The sequence below is a fragment of the Triticum urartu genome, chromosome 3A (assembly GCF_056163025.1).
Source record: "Triticum urartu cultivar PI428250 chromosome 3A, HENAU_Tu73, whole genome shotgun sequence".
NCBI lineage: Eukaryota > Viridiplantae > Streptophyta > Magnoliopsida > Poales > Poaceae > Triticum > Triticum urartu.
In genome coordinates this window covers 693,522,312-693,545,175 of record NC_141875.1, presented here as the reverse complement: position 1 = coordinate 693,545,175, position 22,864 = coordinate 693,522,312, and the positions used below count along the sequence as shown (strand labels likewise).

The following is a 22,864-nucleotide window of genomic DNA, read 5'->3' as shown; positions in this document are numbered from 1 at the left end:
CTAGCTCGTCGTGCCTATGTACGGCTCCCCATCCCAGTGACTCCAAATGGTGATGATTCTGCTGCGATGACGGTCGGCGGGGAGGGCGAAGGGTGGAAGCAGAGTCATGCGCGGTGGGCATTCGCATCCTGCTTGGCATCTTCGGTCCAAACATACTAGCTACTCTGCAATTTTTTCTTCTTCCCCCTACCGGCATGTCCATGTTGGATTATCTCATACAGTAGTAATTAGATTGGTTCTGGCTGGAATCCTTGTAGCCTGAATATGTGACTAGAATACCCGCAACCAAAAAAAAAAGGAGTATGTGACTAGAAATTCTTCACTGGTTCTGTTACAGCATCAGCTAGTACTACTTGTCACTGGCTTAGTCCAGGGCCGGTCCATACATATTCGGAGCCTGGGGCAAGACGACAAAATGCGGCCCTCGTGGACAAATAAAAATTCAGAGAATATAGTATTTCTATTTCAAAAGCAATTCAGTACATAGCATAAATTGACGATTTTTGAACTACAAAACACATTCCGCAAATTATCTATTTGTAACGGTCCAGAGAACCACATCGTAATAGTTTGGAAACAATATAGTTCTACAAAAGATCGCTCTTCTAAGTGGCACAAAGAGACCATCATCTCACTCTTCTAAGTATGAAATCTTATCAAAACTGATAGCAACTTGAAGCTAGTAGAACGCCCGTGCGTTGCTACGGGCTGCAATGCATATAAATAAATAAAAATGATTCAGGTCATTTGTAAGTTGAAGCTCATTTTTCCTCATACGCCCGGGCATGTACGGGCACCTAGTGGGCTCCCCGAAATTCAAACGTTTCGACAGTCCGGACTCCACCAAATACAGACCTAAAACCAACCCTAAGACGCACTGTTCCCTGTTCCTACCGGACCCTTCCCTTCCCATTCGGTTTACCAGAGTACCAGGATATTTATCAAGTCCTCCTCACCTTCGCCATCGCAACCTCTCTCCTTCAAATCATACTTCCCCACAAGCCGCCAAGGAGTCGCCCAGCAACCGCCCCGCTCTCCGCCCTGACCCCCTCCCCCTGTGTTCGTGCCGATTCAACACCACCAACAAGGGGGGTGGGGGTGGAGGAAGCGTGAGCCGGTTCTACCACCACAAGTGCAGAGCCTCATGCAATGTAAGATTCGGGCCCAAACAATGCCGACACCTTCTCGCTTCGCTCTTGCAGCCACCACATCCCTTCGATTTTTCTCCCCATTCCATGTGCCTCCTTCTCAAATGCACAACCTTGCAAGGCATTGTATTTGTCCTCCCAAATTCTCAGTCTTCTTACATCTCAAATTGTCTCGGGCTCCAAGTAAATGTGCATCCTCAGATGCACAACCCTGAACAAAACAAGGCATTGTATTTGTCCTACCATGTTCTCATTCTTCATACCTCTCAAATTATCTCCACTACACACAATGTGTTGCCTCTTCTTAACATCCACTAAATCTCTATCATGATTCCTTTTCCTGCCTTGATCACCATCAAAAACAAGAATTCCCATGCATAGAAAAGATATTCTAATAACACTAAAAATATAAAAAATTAACCAAACTTTAATAAATGAATCATCGTATGAATAGAGTACTCACACCTATTATCTAAGTATTTTTTAATATGCTTAATCAATTGTGGATGGACAAAAAACGACTTCCCTTAGCCTTGCAACCATTCCATCCGCTTTGAAGTGAGCTACAAAGGGAAAATCTCGAGTGCCAAACCTAGTTACTTCCTCCTGGGTGCTCATATTATCAATCTACCGAAGCACAACATTTGAAGTCAGTCCAAGGATATTAGTTGGATTTGTCCTGAAACTTTATTAAAGTATTGTTTTTTGTGAAAATGACTAAGGCCAAATATTAAGTAACACAGGTCCTTACCCATACAAAGAAAAGCACATTTTTATTTGAGTTGTAAAAACAGGAATCCTTGTAACCAAGAAGAAGAAACAATCGTGAGAATGTTCATGTCACTGAATTTGCATTGCCTTTGCCTAGTACCCAACACGGCTTCCAGATTGGCTTTTCCTTATTTTGGCCAAGGAAAACATGCTCACTTTTTCCAATGCAGTTAAAATGTTGAACTGTGTAAGCCCATGACCAATGTCAAAAGCTCTCAATAAAAAGGAACATTAGTTCAACAACCCGCAACTTAGATACACTCAAATTATGATCTTTCGGTTCTGAAGTTAGCATTAAGTTTCGAATAATGCTAAAATATGAAAGATAACAGAATTGCCACATATTACTGGACACCAAAAATTTATGTATTTTTAGACAATAGTATTGAACAAGCACAAAGTTGCATATGTACTGCATAAAAAACGAATAAACAAACAATGAGGAAGCAAGCACCCACTGCTGACCTGAGTCACACAGGCGCACCTCCTCCGCCCTTGGACGGCTTCCAGCGTCACCGGAGGGACAATGTCCACATCGTTGACATCCTTCTCCACCACCTTACACGCAGCTCTTCCCACACTTCGGTATGGCCAACACAGACCAGATCCTCTCCGGCCTTTCACCTGAAGCATGTTGGTGCATACCTTATATGCATGAGTACTTGTCCGACTCATTTTGCAATGCAATTTATTTGTCAGCTGGTGGATTTGGCTGAGAGAAACCAGCACGTACAAGCTAGCCAAGCTAAGCTAATCATTCTCCCGGTCATCTTCACAATTTTGCTTCATTCGTAGTGGTAACCTCAAGGCTTTGGCATATGCTAATGAGGTGATTGAAGAATCTTGCAATTCTGATACAATATTTTTCCTGTCAGAGCTAATTATGCACCAAAACATATTGTCAGCATTTTTCTTGAACCAAGATCTGTAATCCTTGCTAATTTTTCCTCCTTTTCTTGCATATTCAGAACCCAACCGGCCTAAGTGCAACGTTGACCTTCAGTACACCCTATAGTATTGAGTATAGAACTTCAATACGATATTTAAGAAGAAATGTCAGTTTTTCTCTGTATCTTTAGTGCACTCACTCACGTGACTGTCCCTCGGCAAAAATCAATAGGTTTTAGATCCTGCAAGTACAATCTTCTCCTTAAAAAATAGAGCATGTATGTATGTCAGAAATAAGTACTCCCTCCGTAAAGAAATATAAGAGCGTTTAGACCACTAAAGTAGTTATCTAAATGCTCTTATATTTCTTTACAGAGGGGGTACATAAGGAAGAGAAATATATCCGAGAGAGGATTCCTACTTGGTACATGCCATTATATATGGACACTTCATATGAAGAGTACGCCAAAAAATTAGTAGTTTGTATCTGCAAGGCCAACTCCTTGTTAATTAATTTATAACCCATTTGGCACAGGTCAAAACGATCTTATACCGAGAATATTTCCAGGCAATAACAAGGAAATCTAACCCATATCTGTAGCAGAAGAATATTGATTAATGTTTGCACCCATTTGGTGGTGCCCTGCAGCAGAAGAATAAGGAACTGATAATGTCGGAACCCTCTATCCAAAACTCATCATGTACACCAAAGAAGTCTGCATAGGAACAAGTGGTTGCTTTCCTTGTCCCATCGAGCAGAAGAACAAGATTATGGAGCAGTACGCAAGTAAATTGTTGGGTTAAGGAAATGTGCACAAGCTAGTAAGGCTAGCTTTTTGCATGAAGCTCGTGAAAACATCAGTCTAAGTACACAAATTCCTTTATAGATCGAAGAACTAACATGCAACACATACCTCATATCTAAATTGTGCTGCTCGTCAACTATATTCCTTTGAAAAATACTCTAGCAATTTAAAATTTAATGTATGTCATTCGGTGGAATTTTCTCCTGAAGTCTTCCACAACACATACCATTTATAGTAAAAATTTACATAAAGACCAATTTCAGAGAAAAAGAACATTACTTCTGATAGTACATGAATTAGTATAACACACAATTACCTCTTCAAAAACATGTATTCTACAAGTTGGAACTTCAAACAGGGAAACCGAGACAATTCTAGAACATAAACGACCATGAGAAAGTATCCAGCTAGAGATAATAGATGGGAAATACATCAGGCTACTCTTACCTAATTAGTGCAGTAGTATAACTGTCGAGCGGTGGCTGCCGACCATCACCTAGGACACACGAGGACGTGAGTCTCAGCTCTCACCTGGAACAACAATTAAAGGAAGAAGTTAGGCAGACACTCATATATGTCATGAACACACACATTATTTCCCATAAATATTTTTTCACTATCTAGGATCGGATCAAGCACAAAGATAAAAAAAGTGCACAAAAATAGGATTTGAAGCAAAAGAAATCGAAGGCATGGCGCTGAGGGCCCATGTTGTCTTCTTCAAAAGGAAGACCAATCTGCTGGACGCCGCTGATGCACTCTGCTCATGGAAGCGCCCAACGGCACGACCTTGAAACAAAGAACATAGAAGAAGGGATGTGAAACCAATCATTTCCTTTCGGTCCACATATAAGCTCTGCCAGATGAAACGAGGAGGCAAGCAGGCATGGACATCACGTACCTTGGTGAATCCCTCTGTTGCCACTGGCGCCGGTCTGCCTCTCGAAAAAGAGGACCACCCGCTAGTGGCCGTCATCCAAATCGCGTTCCTGTTCCTTCTTCCCGTCGAGGGACTTCACCTTAGGTGGCCTGTTGTGCGCCTATGCCAGGGTAGTGGAGAAGGCAGTGAGACACCGACGGAACAAGATCAGGGCCCCATCCTAGGCAGGCGGCGCCATCCATGTCGGGCATGAAGAGAGCCGATGGGAAGGAGGGGAGGTGGGGTAGAAGGGGAGAACAGCGGTGGCTAGGGATTGCAGGCAGGGGGGCGTGCGAGGTAAGTGTTTTTCCCCCGGTCTTTGTTGTGTTGCCTGCACGGATATATAGGAAAACAAATAGGTGGATTAATTCCTTCCATTGTATCAGTGCTGGGAAAGGAAGCGAGGGACAAAAATCAAACGAGGGGCCTTTAAGAGTAGAGATTAGTTAATTGGATTTTTTCTTAAAGTCCGTTATTTCTTTCCTTAAAATTCATTATATGTTTCCTAAATCAAATTGCATTGATGGGATGGATCGGTTGATTTGGGTAGTCCATTATTTGTTTCCTTCGTATCCATTATATGTTTCCTAAAGCAAATTGCATTGATGAGATGGATCGGTTGATTTGGGTAAGTTAGTAAAATTAGATCTGTAGCTTTTTGTATGGTAGGAAAGTGTTTGTTTAGAAGGAAATAGTGAAAAAAAATAAACCAATGGGGTGGTGGGAGGGGGCCAAAAAAACCAGACAAAAAAAACAGACGAAAGAGGTGGGACTATTCAACCAACTCGTCCATTAGAAATAGAGATCCGTAATTCGGTAAATATTATGGATATAAAAACCAAATGGGAAACCAATTCGGTTTTTGGTGGGAAGGTGATCTCACGTAAGAAGGTAAGCAAATCATGATGTGATTTTTGAATCCTTAATTACCCAAGAATTAAATGAGCACCTACCAAAGAAAGCGCAAGAATTATTATCTGATATAAACCGATGAAGTGGGGGGAGGGAATAAAAAAATCTATGAAAAAAAACCAACGAAGGTGGGACGAAAAAAACCATGGCAGATGGGACAAAAATTGACCGGCGGAGACTACCAACTGCTCCATTAGGAATAGAGATACCAGAAGTACCGTCCTACATGGCAGACGCATAGTGCCAGCGGTTTTACCGTGTTTGCTCGATTGATTTAGATAAGGTAGGAAAGTTAGATTAAAATATATTATTTGTTTCCTGAAAATCTGTTATTTGTTTCCTAAGACAAATTGAACCAATAAAAGGAATCGATTGATTTGCATAATTTAAGGAAGTTAGATCCGTAATTTGTTATACGTTAGGAAAGTTCTGGTTGTAATAAAGAGTGGAGAGAAAAATAAACCGATGGACCAGGGTGGGAGGGGGTGGTGGGAGGAGAGACGAAAAAACCAGCGAAAAAAACCCAGCAAAAATAAACCGTAAAGACTATTCACCAATTGCTCCATTAGAAGTAGAAATCATGAGATATAATGTTAATGCATAAGAACTTACATTAGTTTATATTCTCTCCAATCTATTTATCACTCGATGTCTTCACCCGAAGAAAATGTCTCCAAAGCTTCCTTGATATGATGATCAGATCTTGTTGTTTCTCCTAACGCTTCTGGAAGAAAAGTCATCAATAACCACATCGGTATTTATTTCATCCAACTTTTCTTTCTCAATGCATACAGTAGCAAGACCATTCAGACTAACCACAGTGGGAGTAACATAAGTGGTAACATCACACATCTCTAGGCAAAATAGATGATGTGTCGAGTAACTAATGAGAAAATAGAGACATGTGGTAACATAGCTAGTTACTGTAACATCACACATACCAAGACAAGATGAGTCCTGAGTGTGTGCACAGGTATAAAGACCCATCCCATATGTACTGGTCGAGGTGCGAAGTAATGAGCCGAGCCTAAGAGAGCCAAAATATGAGCGTAGTCTTCGCCGGGACCGTGGTGTGCACCTGATCGGCAAGAGAGAGAGCTCATCTGCAAAAGCTGCGATTTGTTGCCGATCCCGGGTATGTGCCCAGTAAAATAAGGCCATTCATGCGGCGGAGGCGCCGTTCGTGCGGTGGGCATTTGTGCGCAGGAAAAACTTGTGTCTAATGTGCTCCTCCTTCCACCTTCGTCTGAACGAGTGAGAGAGGAGATGAGCGGCGAGCTGGTCCGGGGTTTGTCCCGACATTTGGTATCATGAGCTTGGTTGTCTTGGGCATACTTCACCGTGCCAGAGGCATACCGGCGATGGCGGCGTTCATCGGCGGCTGCGTGAAGCTTCGAACCGTGTGTTGGTCTATGGAGATGCGCGGCGCTGCAGCTGTCATGACCGACGCGAAAGCGACGCGCGGTGAGTCCGCGTGAGCGTGGTGGATGTGGAGTCCTCCGTGGTGCGGTTACGGGGCACGGAGAGTGCGTGACGACGGCGACACGCAACGAGACCGGACGTGGTGGTGGCACACGGCTTCGACGTCGAGCGACGCGGCAACCGCGGCTCAGGCGCGGCGAGCAGATGGTGCATCGCTGCACGCACAAAGGCATGTGGTGGCGTCGGGCGGAGATGTCCGTGACGACGACGACGATGGGAGCTGCGACAACTTCGACGATGGCGACATCACGATTTAGGGAGGAGTGTGTTAGGAAATAAACCATGAATGTGTCATGGCGTGTGATCCAGGGTCGTGTGCGGCTACGTCTGTGCGCAGGTATGCTCTCCAGGTCTGGCTCGTAAGACAGCGGCCGTTGGCGTGAGTCGTGGGCTGTTCGTGCATGGCGTGGATGTAGTTAGCAATTAGTTGCATGCATGGCTGAGTTTGTTAGCTCATGTGAGTAGTGCGGTTAGTGGTGGCCGAGTGCAGCGGCAAGCCAAGTCAGTGCGTGCGTGGTAGCTAGCCTGGTGTGTGTGCACGGGTATAAAAACCCACCCCATATGTCCTGGTCAAGGTGTGAAGTAAGGGCATCTCCAATGCGGGGTGCCTAAACAGGCGCTTGAGCAGTAAATAAATAAATGATTTATGTGTAAGCGCCTGCTTGGAGTCTGGGTCTTCAACGCCTAAACGCAAGCGCTACCTTCAATCCAGGCCAGTTTGTGAGAGCGGAAAAGATGGAGCGCTCGGCGACTTATCTGGCATCGGCGCCACAGATTTTTCCAGGATCACACTGGAATAGCTGAAAACGGCCGGGATTCAGATTCTGGCGCCCCTCCTTGGCGCCTGCGTTGTAGATGCCCTAATGAGCCAAGCCTAGGAGAGCCAGAAGATGAGGGTAGTCTTTGCCGGGGCCGTAGTGTGCATCCGGTCGGCAGGAGAGAGAGCTCCTCTGGGTAGGTTGTAGTTTGTTGCCGAGTCTCGGTATGTGTCCAGTAAAGTAAGGCCGCTCGTGCAGCCGAGCCACCGCTCGTGTGGTGGGACGTTTGTGCGCCGGAAAAATTTGTGTCCGGTGTGCTCCTCCTTTCACCTTCGTCTGAGTGAGTGAGAGGAGACGAGCGGCAAGCTGGTCCGGGGTTTGTCCTGACACTTAGTGAACTAGCGATCGATTCTTTCGGTCCGTGAGTGCTACCTACATGGTGGGCTTGGGCCTTCTTTTTTTTCCTATAATTTTTTTGGACCTAAAGAAGAAATATCCTAATGTGTATACTATACTACTACTTGGGCCAGGGCCTCTACCTCCCAGGGGCCCCGGGGCGGTCGCCCAGTTGCCCCGGCTTATGGGCCAGCCCTGGCTTAGTCGATAATTGGAAAATATGGGGGGCAATAATATTCATCTTCTCGAGAAAATAATCAACAGTTTTTTTCTCTGATGTGATGTGAACATCCATTTTTTTTTTGAACCGGGCAAACCCCCTTTCCATTACTTAGAACGGAAATACAAAGTTCGACGGAAAGTCCAAGAACAGGGAGAAGGGGAGAGCGAGTTCAACGCACTGCTAGGAAACCCACCACACTCACCCGCCATCGAAACGAGTGTTATGGGGCAAAAACCTAAGCAGCACCAAAGTGAGACTAGCCCTATTACAAAAGCAGAGTTTGAGCGATCTCACACAGTATCTCAAAGCGGAGTTAAAATAGTCCTAGTAACAAAACAACCACCACAGGAGATCTTCAACGAAGTAGACGCAGATGAAGAAAACGAGTCGAAACCAGCGCTGCACATCACTTGGACGCCTCGCAGGCCCTCATCAGCAGCACGGTCCCGTTACGAATCATCTCAGCACCCGCTCGAAGTTGCTTGATGTCTTCCCCCGCCTGCAAACCTGCCCAATATAAGAGAAAAGACACTGCCGTAAAGACAATCTCAAAAGGAGATTTGATCATTTTTTTCTCAAACGTAGCTCTGTTACGAGCCAACCAAATGGCCCAAGTGACCGCCCCAAGCGCCACAGTATAAAAGGATTCGTATCCAGGTAAGAAAGAGTAGCCCCAAACAAAAAATTGCCAGTAATTACTAGGGCACAAATCTGTCCCAAGCGTGACCCCAATCGACTGCCAAACAACCTTAGCTACAGAGCAACCAAAGAATAAGTGCTGGGACGTTTCAATCTGATGACAAAAGGAACACTCAGGGTTCCCTTGCCACTTTCGCTGGCGCATCACATGCCTAGTAAGCACCGCATCTTGAGCAAGTTGCCAAAGGAAGATTTGTATTTTAAGAGGAAGTTTAGCTTTCCAAATCCACTTATAGGCACATCCACTAAGTGGTCATCCATTTTGATTGATGCAGAGACCAGAAGTTTAATCTCCTTTTCAAAAAAGAAGACACGTGCAATATCCTTTCAATCTGGAGTAGTATTTTGCCTGAAATTTTCAGGTTCAAGCTCAGATGTAAAAGTAACATTATATATAGTTGAAAACACACAAGAAATATGCTACTTTTTCACCCGTGACCAAGCTACCTTTTCACCCAGTTGTCTGAGATTCTCCCACTTTTTTGGTAAATAGTATCGGGAAGACGAAGAGTGAGAATAGAATCTCTCTGAGTTGTCTGAGATTCTCTGAGTTGCCTTGGGAATACGAGAAGCCTAAGTGCAGCGCAGGCTCAAATGACAGCTCTATACTGTTGGCATGTGTGTGCCCTTGCAGTCCCTGGATGCTCTCTCCATAAGTAAGACCGGAACAGCATACCCCTCTACCTCCAGCACCACCGGTGAGCTTCTTCTGGCAAGTGACCCTCTTTGTTTGCAAGTTACTCATATCCTCTCTTCTTCCACATCTGCATGGAGCAATAGTATTTGTTCTTAGTTTCATTGTTATTTTGCTTTATTTTTATTTCTGCTGGTTTTCAGAAGCTGGTTGGTAGGATATAGCACAAAGCAGTCATGTTGTCCTACCATGATATGAGTTTCAGAAACTGAATGTTCTATGATTGCTTACCATCAGTGTTTCTTTTCTGTTCTAAGAGACATCAGTGGTTGATTCATATTAGATCTGCATTTTATCCCCCTAGTAGCATCACAAATGGAGCCTAGTAGTCAATAGATCCAGTCAGAAAATTATTTTCCCTATGATAGATTTGCATTTTTTGCATACTCTCTCATGTAGTACATGGTAACCATGGTTCGACAGCACCAGCTCTGATTGAGCACACTGTTCATATTTGTTCGTCTTGTACAGCCGGGAGCGGACAAGACAGGGTGGGAGCGCCACCACGCACGAGGACAGAGAGGAAGACGACCGTCGAGGCGACGCAGGTAACTCAGTTGTAAAAAATCTCCATGTCTAGCACATTTTGCACTATCCAATTCATGCTGCTGCCAAATCCAGCATGGAGTCTATATATGCTGTCAAAATCAAGCTCATGCCTGAAACATTTAATTTTGCATATACTTAGTTTTTTTTTCCTACAAGCACCAAATGCATGTATCCTGATTCATGAATCATATATAAAGATGCCTGAAGCATCAACTTTGCATATATTCAGAGTGCACACAAACACAATGGTCAGTTGCATTTGCATATGCGCATAACTTTCACTTGCAGATCCAGCATACATGCACAGCATAAATGTTCTTCTCACAACATTTAGTCCAAGTACAAAACGTTCGGTCCTAGCACCCATGGTCACACCTGAAATTCAGTCCCAGCACTGAGCGCACAGGCTTGCATCTGCTCATACCCCAAATTTGAGTAACAAAAGTGGGCTATATTTTCAATGCCCCAAATAACATGGGGCTTATGCTCATCAGATCTCCAAGAAATATTTAGGGCGTCATACTGACCACAAACGGCATGACCTTTACTTTTGGATTTGGGAGAGGGCATCATAACTGATCTTGAATGATTTTAGGGTATCATTAGTTATGCAAACACATGATATATGGTTCGTTTTACAGGACTTATTCAAGATGAGTGATCCATGTGAATGCTGCCAGATCAAGCTTAAGTTTCTAAGGCAGATCAATGGCAACTTCATGCACAGCCTGGTTAGCTATTTCTGCCTTTCCTAATTTCCTAATTCAGTGGGCTGTCCGATGTTTTTCGAGTTTTTTTGTTGCCTCAAACAGTTTTTGCACCATTCCTTCTTGTTACAGGTCATACCGGAGTGGTTTGTGAACCAATTTGGAGGAAAGATCTGGAGAACTGTCAAACTAGAGTCCCCTAATGGTAACGTCTATGATGTTGGAGTTACCGAGAATATGAACCGAACAATTTTGAAGTCTGGATGGGCATCATTTGTTGATGCCAATAAAATAGAAGAAAATTATTCACTGATGTTTCGTTACCTTGGAAACACCCGCTTCAAGGTTACAATATTCGATTCCAGTGGTAAGCAGAAAGCGTCGTGCTGTGCTAGGATGGGAACTGCTGCTTCTGATGTTAGGAACCCAAGCACATTTGATGTTGATAATTCTAGTAGTTCTTGTGGTGGTACTACTCAGTCTTCACCAAGTGAAAGATCAGATTCAGATGGAAGCCAAAAGGAAAGCTCGTACGGTTATAAAAAATCAGCAAAGAAGGCTGCAATATCAGATTCTTCTGAGGAATTATCAGGTAAGTTGTGTACTGGGATTATTCAGTTACCTCCACCAAATGTCCTCTTACTGTTGAATCTTATTTACAGCTGAAGACAGTCTATCTAGAGACAATTTGGTGGAGTCATATGATGTACAGGTGCATTTGAATGACTATGTCTTATCAGGGAAATGTGATCTTACAGTAGCACAGGAGGCAAAAATACAAGCACTTGTAGAGAAAATTCGATCTGAAATCCCGGTGCTTGTTGTACAGATGAAGAAGACCAGCGCAAACTTTGGTAATCTGGTATGGTAGTTTTATCATCCGCATTTCTTATGAACTGCTTACCTTCTGTAGCTACTCAAAGTTTCTAGTTATGAACTTATGATCGTTACTATTTCGGAAAGACAGTTTCGTTCGAAATATTTCGGTATTTTCAAATTGCTTTTCTAAATACGTTTGAACCTCTGTTAATACATGGCCCTTGGCATAGCCCAGTGGTAGGCAATTGTTCTAATACCTCTCAGGTTGAGGGTTTGCTACTCATTTTTGCATTGTTTTGTCTTCTTATTCAGCCTTATGCCTGATGTAGAATATTTTTGCAAAACAAATGCGTTGCTGAGATCCGAACCTGAGTCTACAAAGTGGATATATGGAAAGCACCATTGGATGTATGAGTTTTTTGAATAGAATTATTGCTACAACACTAATGTATCCAATTGCTCAAATTCAAATTTATCTAAATTTTATTTCACATTTTAAGAAAATTCGCAAATTTCGATGGTTTTAAGGTTGAGTGAAATTTTCTTAGTTTCAAAATTCTAGATCTAGGTTCTGGTTCTAACCCCAACAAGCCTGTGAAGGATACGGTTGCAATAAAATCTATATCTACATTACTAAATCAGTATTATTGTTGCCTTATCAGTTGAAGCCATGTGTATGACAGTCATAGAGTATTGTGTACTTCGTCTGTCAGATAAAACAGCTCAACAGTATCACCATCTACTCTATCTTCTTTTCAATTAGATAATACGTAAGGACTACGCACTCAAGTACTTCCCATGTGAAGCTACAAATATCATACTTCAGCTGCCTAGGAAGAACAAGGAATGGAAGTGCAGATTTAATCCAGGTCGGCGCAACCTTTATTTGGGCTACTTTGTCCATGACAACTGTGTTCAAGAGGGAGATATCTGCCTCTTTCAGCCAATAGCAAAGGTTAAGGAAGGAAGATTTACCATAATTGTCCATCTTCTTCACAAAGAGAGCGTTCGTCGTTCCCCTGGCGGAACAGCAGGGATGACACACACGGCTACCGACAGAAGAACAAGCGCAAAGACGTCCTTAACAGCCCGTGTTAAGAAGACGTCCTTAACAGCCCATGTTAAGGAGGAACCAGCCACCGATGGTATGGCACACACTGCACATAAGACATCACATATGCTAAAATTTAGGGGTCACATTTCACATGAAAAGTATATTTTGTTTTCATCAATTCAGCCTGATTCTATTGAAAACCTATTCAGGCGAACATAAGACTACTGACAGAAGGACAGGCGCAAAGACGACGTTAACATCCCGTGTTAAGGAGGAACCAGCTACCGATGGTATGGCACACACAGCATACAAGACATCACAGATTCTAAAATTTATGGGTCACACATTTCATATGGAAAAAAAAGATTTAGTTTCATCTATTTAGCTTGATCCTTTTAAAAACCTATTCAGGTGAAGATACTTCATCTTTGAGACCTGAAGAGGATGGAGACAATTCTGAGGGAGCTTCTGAGACCCCCTTCGTACTGCCAGAAAGAGCCTCTATAACGCCAGCACAGGAGCAGAAAGTGCGGGAGAAAGTAGAAGCCTTTGAGTCGACAGTACCAGTTTACGTCGCGATCCTGAACAAGTGCAATGTTGCTCGGAAATCCGGCATGATAATAGTAAGTTCAGTAAATACAAAATATGCCTATCAGTTCCTCAACAATAAATTTGCCTATCTGCGTCTGTGTCACTAACATCCTCCCCGCATATGCACATAAACAGACCATGGGCAAGCAGTACGCGTCAAGATATCTCCAAAAACAGTACTTTACCGGGCATCGTGGAAAGAAGAATGTGATCAGTCTGGTGCTTCAGCGGGAGGGGAAGAGTAGGATGTGGGACACGGAGCTGCGACGCGGGATTGATCGTATGATGATCTGTAAAGGATGGGTTGCTTTCGCCCGTGGCAACCACCTGCAGGTGGGTGACCTCTGCCTCTTCAAGCTGATGGAGAGCGAGGAGCCGCTGAAGATGATGGTTTACATCATTCGCCGTGAGAAGTGCTTAGATTGAGTCATGGTTGGGCACTTGGGCTCTTGCTATTCTGATTATCTCTAAATGATTGGGAGAGGAAGGAACTTGTTTATTTATCTACTGTCAGAGGTTATCTCAATGGGTTATTAGTTCTGTGTGCGCCTTGTTATTATCTAGACTCTGAATGACTTTGGATGGTCAAGTATGAACTACTAGTTATGTGGTTCTGATGAGTTCTGTCAGCACTTTGTTATGTAGGGTAACTATGGGGTTAAGTTAATTTGAACAACTTATAATTATGTGTTGCTGTGGTTTGAGGGCATATGTTTTTGCATGATTGATGCATTTTCGCTTGAGCTGAGAAGGTTAAGGCCTCTTTGGGTCGCATGAAGAACAAAATGAGGTTCGACTCTTTCAAGAACTGAAGGCCTACAAGCCACCGTGGAAAGAACAATTTGACATATGTATGGAAAGTCACTACAGTACAAGCCACCGTTCCAACGCGTTAGCGCTCCAGACCGACATTGTATCGGTCAAGATACGCAGCATATATACCCATAACCGGATGCATATGCACGCAAGAACCTAGTGAGAAATGTATATGCGTCTGAAGAAACAAACTAGTCACTTCTGGGAGGCAAACGAATATATTTTGTTTTTCTAGAGAAAGAAAATGCGGACATATAGAATACACAAGAGACATCAGGTGTACTAGAAACGGAGCATCCATATGGGAAAAAAATGGGGAAATAGAATCACTGAAAAAAATAGCAAGCTGTAGCGAGGCTAATAGCACACTATAGCATGTAGAAAATTGTCTCGCTAAATATATTAATCTACAATGTCTCACTAATAGCACACTATAGCGCACTTTAGCATACTATAATAGCACAATTTAAGGGACGGTGCTATTCTGTATAGCGCGCTATTTTTTTCCTTGCATATAATGCAATATAAACTGAGCATCCACACCTAGAAAATCAGAAAATCGGTTGTCTCGAGTGATAAGTCTTGTACTCTTTGGAAGAACCCCCTGCAAGTATGTTCAACAAGTGTAGTTTTGTATGAGTTTCGCAAGAATTAGTGAATTGCCCATATGGATGATCATAGTTTGCAAAACAAGATTTCATAAAAGAATGCCGTTTAAAAAAATATTTTCCCTGAATTTTGTCGCCTCCCCTTTCTCTCTCTGTTCCATAAAAATTTATCTCATCGTGAGACCATTGGAGCATTGCTATGAGGCCGTCGGGACGGTGCTACATTCCACTCTCCTTCGCCACCGTTAGATCTCGTTGGTGAGTACTTTCCCGCTACCTTGCAGCAGACTGCCATGGAAGCACCTCCCACAAGTGGTTATTGTCCAATTGGCACTATGCATCTCCCCATGCAAACATGAGGAGAGAGGCCGGTGGTCGCGCTGCAAGATGGGACAGTGATGTTTGGATGGCTGTTGCGAGAGGCACCACACCCCTGTTGTGATGGGGCGGCATGGCTACTGTGAGCCGCGCTGGGGTGGCATTTGATGATGCTGCAAGGGCTGTGGTGCTGCGAACATGCATCAGTTGTTGCGAGCCTGTCTAGTGATGCTATATTTGCTATCCCCGTTGCTAGGCCGCCGGCGTTGCTTCGTATAGTGTTGTGATAAGCAAAACCGATGCTGCAAGGTACAACTGGTGCTGCAAGGGTGCCCGCGTGCTATGAGACGACCACCAACCATTGCTTGCCGGAAATGCTAGGATGACGAGGTCTACTGAGAGATCCACCACATGCTACTGCAAGGGGACGGTGGGGTGCTGCAAAAAGTTGGGGTTTGTTACAAGCAATGCAGTGTTGGCGATGCAACGAGGCTGCTGTGAGTAGCATGGTTAATGATGTTTAGATGTTGTTATGTCTCACACGGCTGCTTCAAGCGAAGTTGATGGCGATGATACCACGGTTGATGCAACTACTGCGAGTAGTGTTGTTGGCGATGTTGAGACGGCTGGTGCGGCTGCTGCAACACAAAACACGTTGCTATGAGTGGCATTGTTGCATCGGTGCATATGGGATCTAGGGCCTACGTAGGAATGAGGTAAAGGAGGACATCAAGACAAGGTGCTGCAATTGAGATCCAACGGCCATAGGAACTAGATCTGACAACTGATGACCCAGGCGATCCTAGGCAAAGATCATTCGACTGAAGCCTAGCAGGCACTTGATTCTAGAAAGTTTCATCAATTTCAGCAAATAAAAAGAATCAATATTCAAACCATGTTCAACATTGATTTTGTTTTGAACATGTCATCGAGATGAAGAGGATTGTGGACACAGATCCTGAATCAGACACCAAGTTTTAAAAACATATATAGTTTGGAAAAAACTGTTAAATGAATGGAGAGAAGGTTGAACTGCAAAATTAAGCGAACTCTTTGAATTTTTTGGTTGATAAACAAAATTCCAACGGTTGATAGGCCATGTAGTAGTACATCAGGTACGTATCCCTATGCTCCCAGAAGAAATTGCTAGTACCAACCTATTTTTTAATGAAATGTCTTGTGGCTCTTTATTGCAAAATCAAATAGTTACACGGTCTATTACAAGAGGCATGATAAAACTAGGAGGATCTCCATCCCAAACTAAGACATAATATGAATCATAAACATGCCTAGCTATAGTATGAGCCACCTTATTTGCATCCCTCAGGCAGTGTTGGAAAGAAATATTCCCTATCCTCCACTCCATCATAAAGAATTTCGCCCAAATTGCTTCTATTGCATAGTTGGATAAGTTCCATAGAATCAGATTCGACGATATTGGAGAGCATCACATTTGGTCCACTAAAGCAAGACCTTTTTCAAGCACCCGCGCTTCCGTTGTAGCCAGACTTCAAACATTGAAAATTCTCTCAGATGCTCCTGCTACAGCTTCACCAGGATAATTGCAAATGACTGCCCCTATTGCACCCCATGGTGGCTTTGTCCATGATATTTCATGTGCATTCACTGCTCGTCTGTCAGAATGGTTGGAGGTGAATGCCTGGATAGCAAACGCTATCCTAGCCGGCGAAGCTAATTGTTGGCCTTTCAAAAGTTCACGCCTTTTCCACTAAATGTACCAGGCGCCCACTGTGAAAATTTCCTTCATGCTGATTTGCCCAAGAATTGACGATGATCAGTGGCTGTTATAAAGGATGTCCTCCGAAACGATGGACCCCGACTTGTCAGTAGAAAGCACTTCTTCAATTATATCATAGATTCTGAAAGACTTCCAAACCTGTCGGGCTCGCTCACAAGCGAAGAGTAAATGCATGATGTTCTCTGCTCTAGCTTTACATACCGAACATTGTGGAGACTCTGAAATATGTCTAGCTACCAACATTGCATAGGCCGGAATTGTTCCATGATGTGTCTTCCAAGTAAAAATATCACTTTGCTGGGAACATACAAAACTTCCATAGAATTTCCCACACCGGGTTCCCTTCGGCCATTCGCTGACCATCTTCCCTTCTCATTCTCGCCCAAATTGATGATCACATTTAGAATAATATGCTAAGTGGACTGAGAAGGTAAACAATCATGTTTTGTTCCATACAATGAAATCTTCCAAAACATAAGTATTCATTGGGATCCTAAAAATTCTTTCTGCATCAATAGGTATAGAAGTATCCCTGATTAGGTCATCATCCCAAGATCCCATTAAACAGTTAATTATCTCATCAACATGTATTAGAAGAACATGGTCTCCTGGTGATTATCTTTCTCGTTGGGCCGGTAGGGATGCAATGATCCTCCATGTATCAATGTGAGTACCTGATCCCACCCTCGAGATATGGCCCCTCTTAAACACTTGCAAACTAGCAACTATGCTCTGCCAGGTGAAAGAAGAGCCCTTCTTTGTTCATACTTTTAGCACATTCCCATTTGGGTAATACATGGCATGTAAGACACGAGCACACAAAGAATCAGACTTAGTAATAAGATGCCAACTTTGTCTTGCTAGCATTGCTAGATTAGAAGCATGCAGATCTATGAAGAATAAGATGCCAACTTTGTTTTGCTAGCATTGCTAGATTAGAAGCTTGTAGATCTATGAAGCCCATTCCCCCAACTTCTTTGGCACACATAGACTCCACCATGGCACTCAATGCATATATTTTTGTTCATCAGAATTGCCCCACCAAAATCAGACCATTATGACATTCATCTATTTGCAAAGCTTCTTTGGAAATTTTAAAGCTGACATATCAAAAATTAGTATGGATTGAATAACACACTTAAGTAGTGTTTCCTTTGCCCCATGGACAAAAGCTTTTCTTTCCACCCCTTAATTCACTGAATCATCCTTTCTAACAAGTACATAAAGCTTTGACTTTCATCCAAACCCACAATTTGGGCTTAAAAGAACATTGCACTTTGCATCACTAACTAGTTGTCACAAACTGTCACGGTATTGGTCAAGATCTTATCTCAATGAGATTGCATTAATCAAATCCGTTTTGATAAATATAATGGAATCATCAACAAAAAAAAAGTAAATGAGAGACTGATGGTGCATTTCTGCACACCTGGTCACCTTCAATGCCATAGACCTCCTCCTTTTGAGCCAGAATAACCCTTCCGCACAGATAAGGAACAAATATGGGGAAAGCGGATCTCCATGTAGGAGTCCCTTGAAGGCACAAAACTTTCAGTTTCTTGATTATTGTATCGGACTCCTCATGGGGATAAGAAAAGTCTGCATTAAAACCTAACTGAAGCATCATCCTTTCTAGGAAGACCCACTCAACATGATTGTAAGCCATATGCATATCCAACTTTACATCACAGTAACCCGTCTTGCCAGCCTTTGTAACTTTCAATTTATGCATACACCCATAAGCCAACAGAATATTCTCAATTATGAACCTTAGGAACAAAAGCACTTTGGACAGTCGAGATTACCTCATCAAGGATTCCTTTCAAATGGAGAGCGATCAGTTTTAAGATAACCTTGTACAAAACATTGCATAAACTGATTGGGCTATATTGGGAATTTTTCTAATTCGTGACCACCTTGGGAATAAGTATTATAACAGTATCAATCCATCCCTCAAGAATTTGCGTTCTTCACATCTTCTACTGCGAAAGGCTTTGTCAAAGCTTCACTCATCTGCATGGTGTCCGTTTCATCTATTTAAGTAAGCCGTGCCATCTCCCCAGTTACCTTGATCATCTTTCAGCCGGCTGATCCGGTTCTTGTTCCGCCGAGCCGACGCAAAATTCTGAAAGTACTCCGTTGCCTCCATTGAATTTCTTCAAGTTCTAATAGTTTTTCAATTTCAGCGGCCAGCTCTCTGTGTTTGTTAATGTTTTTTTTTTTCGAAACACGCAAGAGCTTTGCGCTTTATTTCATTATAAGGAGAAAGTTTTACAAGTTTCAGGATTACAGGGAGCGCAGCTCACCCAATCACCAACCCACACGCTAGCAATCTACGTCTCGCTGTGAGCCTGTGACCCACCGGCCGCAACCTAGCCCGGATCCTATCCTTCTAGTTTGTGAATGTTTCTGACGTTAAGTCTCCCCTAGTGACTTCGCCTAAGTCTTTCTGTGCTTTTCTAAGGACACTTTTTGTCCTCCAACGCGCTACGACCCCGTCTGTGCAAACGGGAGTGGAACAGGGCTACCAACCTGTTAAGTAGCACGACAGAGCATGGCCAGCTCGCTCTACTAGTACACCATCGAAGAAAACGGAGGCCTTTTCCACAACACCCGGACTTTTCCGTGGAAGAAAGGTGGAAGAAGACGAGACCGGTTAGGCCGCACGACGCGCGCCATGCATCTAGCCACGCCGTGCATCTTCGGTTTTGGCGGGGTCAAAAGTGGCAACCCGACCACGTACACAGGCGGGCGGAGGAGCTGTGTATAAAAGGGGCGGGTAGTGCAGATGCATAGGCACACACCAGCTCCTAGTAGCAGTGGGTAGCACTGGAGAGCAGCAGATACAGACAGGGGGCTAGCTAGCAGCAATGGCCAGGCAGGATGTTGCTTCCATGTCTGCCGTTGCTCTCTTCATCGGAGCATTCGTTTCTGTTCCTACAAGTACGTATATTCTCTCATGTTCTTGTATTTTTCTAGTATCTGCTTTGAATGCATCCAACTACCATATATGAGTGTGGTCACGAGGCAAAGCAAATCCATGGAGCCGTTGAAGAGTTCCTCTCGTCCCAAGGTTTTTAAGAAATTTGAGTGGACACAAACATTTTTGTTCAAAACACCGCAGTGCATGCAGAGGAATTCTTGTAAAAGGATTCCAACGAGATTTTTATAGTATAAATCCTACGAGATTTCGTATCACAAATCAAACATGTGAATTATTTAAGGCGACGCATGTACCACTTGGAGATATCTTAACATGTGTACGATTCAATGGATGGTAGTCTTCCACGTCAACTCCTACGACAGCTAAACGGATGCCACTCTTATCCGCATGCGCGCAGGTGTGCAATCCATCGGCGTGTGCTACGGCGTGATCGCCAACAACCTCCCACCGGCGAACGACGTGGTGCAGCTCTACAGGTCCAAGGGCATCACCGGCATGCGCATCTACTTCGCCGACGCCAAGGCCCTCTCCGCGCTCCGTAACTCCGGCATCAGCCTCATCCTCGACGTCGGCAACGACCAGCTCGCCAGCCTCGCCGCCAGCACCTCCAACGCGGCGTCCTGGGTGCAGAAAAACGTCCGGCCATACTACCCGGCCGTGAACATCAAGTACATCGCCGCCGGTAACGAGGTCCAGGGAGGCGCCACCCAGAGCATCGTGCCGGCCATGCGGAACCTCAACGCGGCTCTCTCCGCCGCTGGGCTCGGCGCCATCAAGGTGTCCACCTCCATCCGGTTCGACGAGGTGGCCAAGTCCTTCCCGCCCTCCGAGGGCGTGTTCGCGAATGCCTACATGACGGACGTGGCCCGGCTCCTGGCGAGCACCGGCGCGCCGCTGCTGGCCAACGTGTACCCCTACTTCGCCTACAAGCGCGACCCGCAGAACATCAAGCTCAACTACGCCACGTTCCGGCCGGGACCCACGGTGCGGGACGACAAGAACGGGCTGACCTACACGTGCCTGTTCGACGCGATGGTGGACGCCGTGGTCGCCGCCCTGGAGAAGGCCGGGGCGCCGGGGGTGAGGGTGGTGGTGTCGGAGAGCGGGTGGCCGTCGGCGAGCGGGTTCGCTGCGACGGCGGACAACGCGAGAGCCTACAACCAGGGACTGATCGACCACGTCGGCGGGGGCACGCCCAAGAGGCGTGGCGCGCTGGAGACGTACATCTTCGGCATGTTCAACGAAAACTTCAAGAGAGGGGAGCTCGTGGAGAAGCACTTCGGGCTGTTCAACCCGGACAAGTCGCCGGCGTACCCCATCCAGTTCAAGTGATCTAGTCTTCTAGTCTAGTCGAGCTAGCTTACACGTGTACGTACCCAGGTCTTCTTCTTCAGCCTAAATAAGCAGCACGTAAGTACACACGTTCGACACGTACTCCATGGGAGAGGGAAGCCAATGACTTCCTGTTCCTGGTGGTGATACATCATCATGTTATGAATAAAGAGAGGGAAGCAGTTATGAATTTGTGATCCCGTGCGTAACGTGCGCTGGCCTCGACGACGATGAGTCCACTATGCCGGCCACTCCATCGCGCGCTCGCAGTTCGGTTGGATCAAAGTGGTTGCGATCGTACGTCAAGTGGTGCACCCATGCTTCTGATTTCTGTTGCGTGCATGCTCACCCACGTAAGTGATAGATCTCACCGTTTCCTTCCTGGAATTATTTCGCACGAGCTGACGACGGAACCAACACCAATCGCGACGACATGAGGTCGACGTCTACGCGAGCCAGGACCGGCACGCGCCGTCTTAATTTGCCGTACCTGGCCGACTTCGGCCACCCGAGGCGAGGTACATAAGTAAGAGCATCTAAAGGCACCCACAACAAATCTGGCCCTCAGACGCACCGGGCACGTACGGATAGTGACCGAGCCGTTCTTTAATTTCAGACACCTCATAATATAATCCTCAAAACCATACAAAGCATGCAAAAAAGAACATATACATACTACGTAGATCAATACACTACTCATCGTCGTCGAAGATGTTCACGATCTCCGTGCCCATCTTCGGGTACATGGCCAGCAGTTGCAACTCCGGCTCCTCTGCATCGGCGTCCGCCTCCATTTTGATGAAAAGCGCATCGGTCACCGCCTGTTCTTGCCGGATGAACTGCCGTTTGGCCTCGACAAAGGCCTCTTCCTGGATGGACAGCAAAATGGCATGCTCCTCCGCCATCATCGCCGCTTGGGCGACCTCAAACTCCGGCATAGCGTCCTACATGGTGAAGCCTGCAACCAACGCCGGATACTCCTCCAGCTTCGTCACCTCCTCCTCCTTAGTATCCGCCACCTCCATGGGGACCGGCTGCTGCACACACCCCCTCCTCCTCCTCCTCCTCCTCCTTCGGCTCCGGCGAGTCCGGAGGCAGGCTGGCTGCGATTCGGGTGGCACACCTCGCCCAGATCTCTTCCAACATCCAAGCATAAGTGGTCTTCTTCCGTCGGGCCATGGTGGAGATGGACGGCGAGGGAAGAGTGAGGCGGAGAGGGAGAGAGATTGTAGCTTGTAGTGGCAGCGCGGAGATGGAGGAAGTGGATGTGGCTAGGGCTGGGGGATGTCGTCTGGCTTAAATAGCCGAATGTTGGTCCTCGGGTGGCGAGCCAGAGTGGTGCCACATGACGTTCACTCCCCACCGGAGAATACACCCGTCGGACCGTTAGGTTTCCGAGTGTTTTCTTGTGGGACCCCAACGTCAGTCCGACGTGGCGGACACAGTCGGGCTGTCCCATATCCATCCCGAATTTAGGCTAAATATGATGGGTGTCGGTCAGCCCGGGCGTTTGAGGCCTATTTCAGGCGCTCATCTAGGTCATTTTTTACCAGTCAGTCACTGACCATCCGCATCGGGCCATGCACCCGGGAGTAAAGGGTTGTTTGAGGCGTCCGACTGTAGATGCTCTAACGAGAGGGAAGGGTATGGTTGCATGATGCACAGACGTTG

General features: G+C 45.2%; 2 protein-coding genes across 2 annotated transcripts; both read left to right on the top strand.

Annotated features, from left to right (window-relative positions):
* Positions 1-9,505: 9,505 nt before the first annotated feature.
* Positions 9,506-14,066, top strand: LOC125549275 (B3 domain-containing protein Os03g0619600-like). Its single transcript, XM_048712723.2, has 9 exons — positions 9,506-9,700; positions 10,168-10,244; positions 10,887-10,976; positions 11,085-11,544; positions 11,615-11,814; positions 12,535-12,916; positions 13,035-13,115; positions 13,237-13,448; positions 13,552-14,066. Exons 1-9 carry the CDS (start codon positions 9,619-9,621, stop codon positions 13,840-13,842), a joined length of 1,875 nt encoding a protein of 624 aa, XP_048568680.2. The 5' UTR covers positions 9,506-9,618; the 3' UTR covers positions 13,843-14,066.
* A 5,637-nt stretch (positions 14,067-19,703) lies between these two features.
* LOC125546021 (glucan endo-1,3-beta-glucosidase GII) lies at positions 19,704-21,385 on the top strand. Its single transcript, XM_048710097.2, has 2 exons — positions 19,704-19,860; positions 20,259-21,385. The coding sequence occupies exons 1-2, from the start codon at positions 19,788-19,790 to the stop codon at positions 21,191-21,193; spliced, it is 1,008 nt and encodes a 335-aa protein (XP_048566054.1). The 5' UTR covers positions 19,704-19,787; the 3' UTR covers positions 21,194-21,385.
* Positions 21,386-22,864: the final 1,479 nt, after the last annotated feature.

Bases quoted from the DNA above. Each gene is read 5' to 3' on its own strand.
- LOC125549275 (XM_048712723.2), top strand. From the start codon at position 9,619: ATGTGTGTGCCCTTGCAGTCCCTGGATGCTCTCTCCATAAGTAAGACC. The intron at 11,545-11,614 runs GTAAGTTGTGTA...TCTTATTTACAG, and splicing joins TTCTTCTGAGGAATTATCAG to CTGAAGACAGTCTATCTAGA. The intron at 13,116-13,236 runs GTATGGCACACA...AAACCTATTCAG, and splicing joins GGAGGAACCAGCTACCGATG to GTGAAGATACTTCATCTTTG.
- LOC125546021 (XM_048710097.2), top strand. From the start codon at position 19,788: ATGGCCAGGCAGGATGTTGCTTCCATGTCTGCCGTTGCTCTCTTCATC. The intron at 19,861-20,258 runs GTACGTATATTC...GCATGCGCGCAG, and splicing joins ATTCGTTTCTGTTCCTACAA to GTGTGCAATCCATCGGCGTG.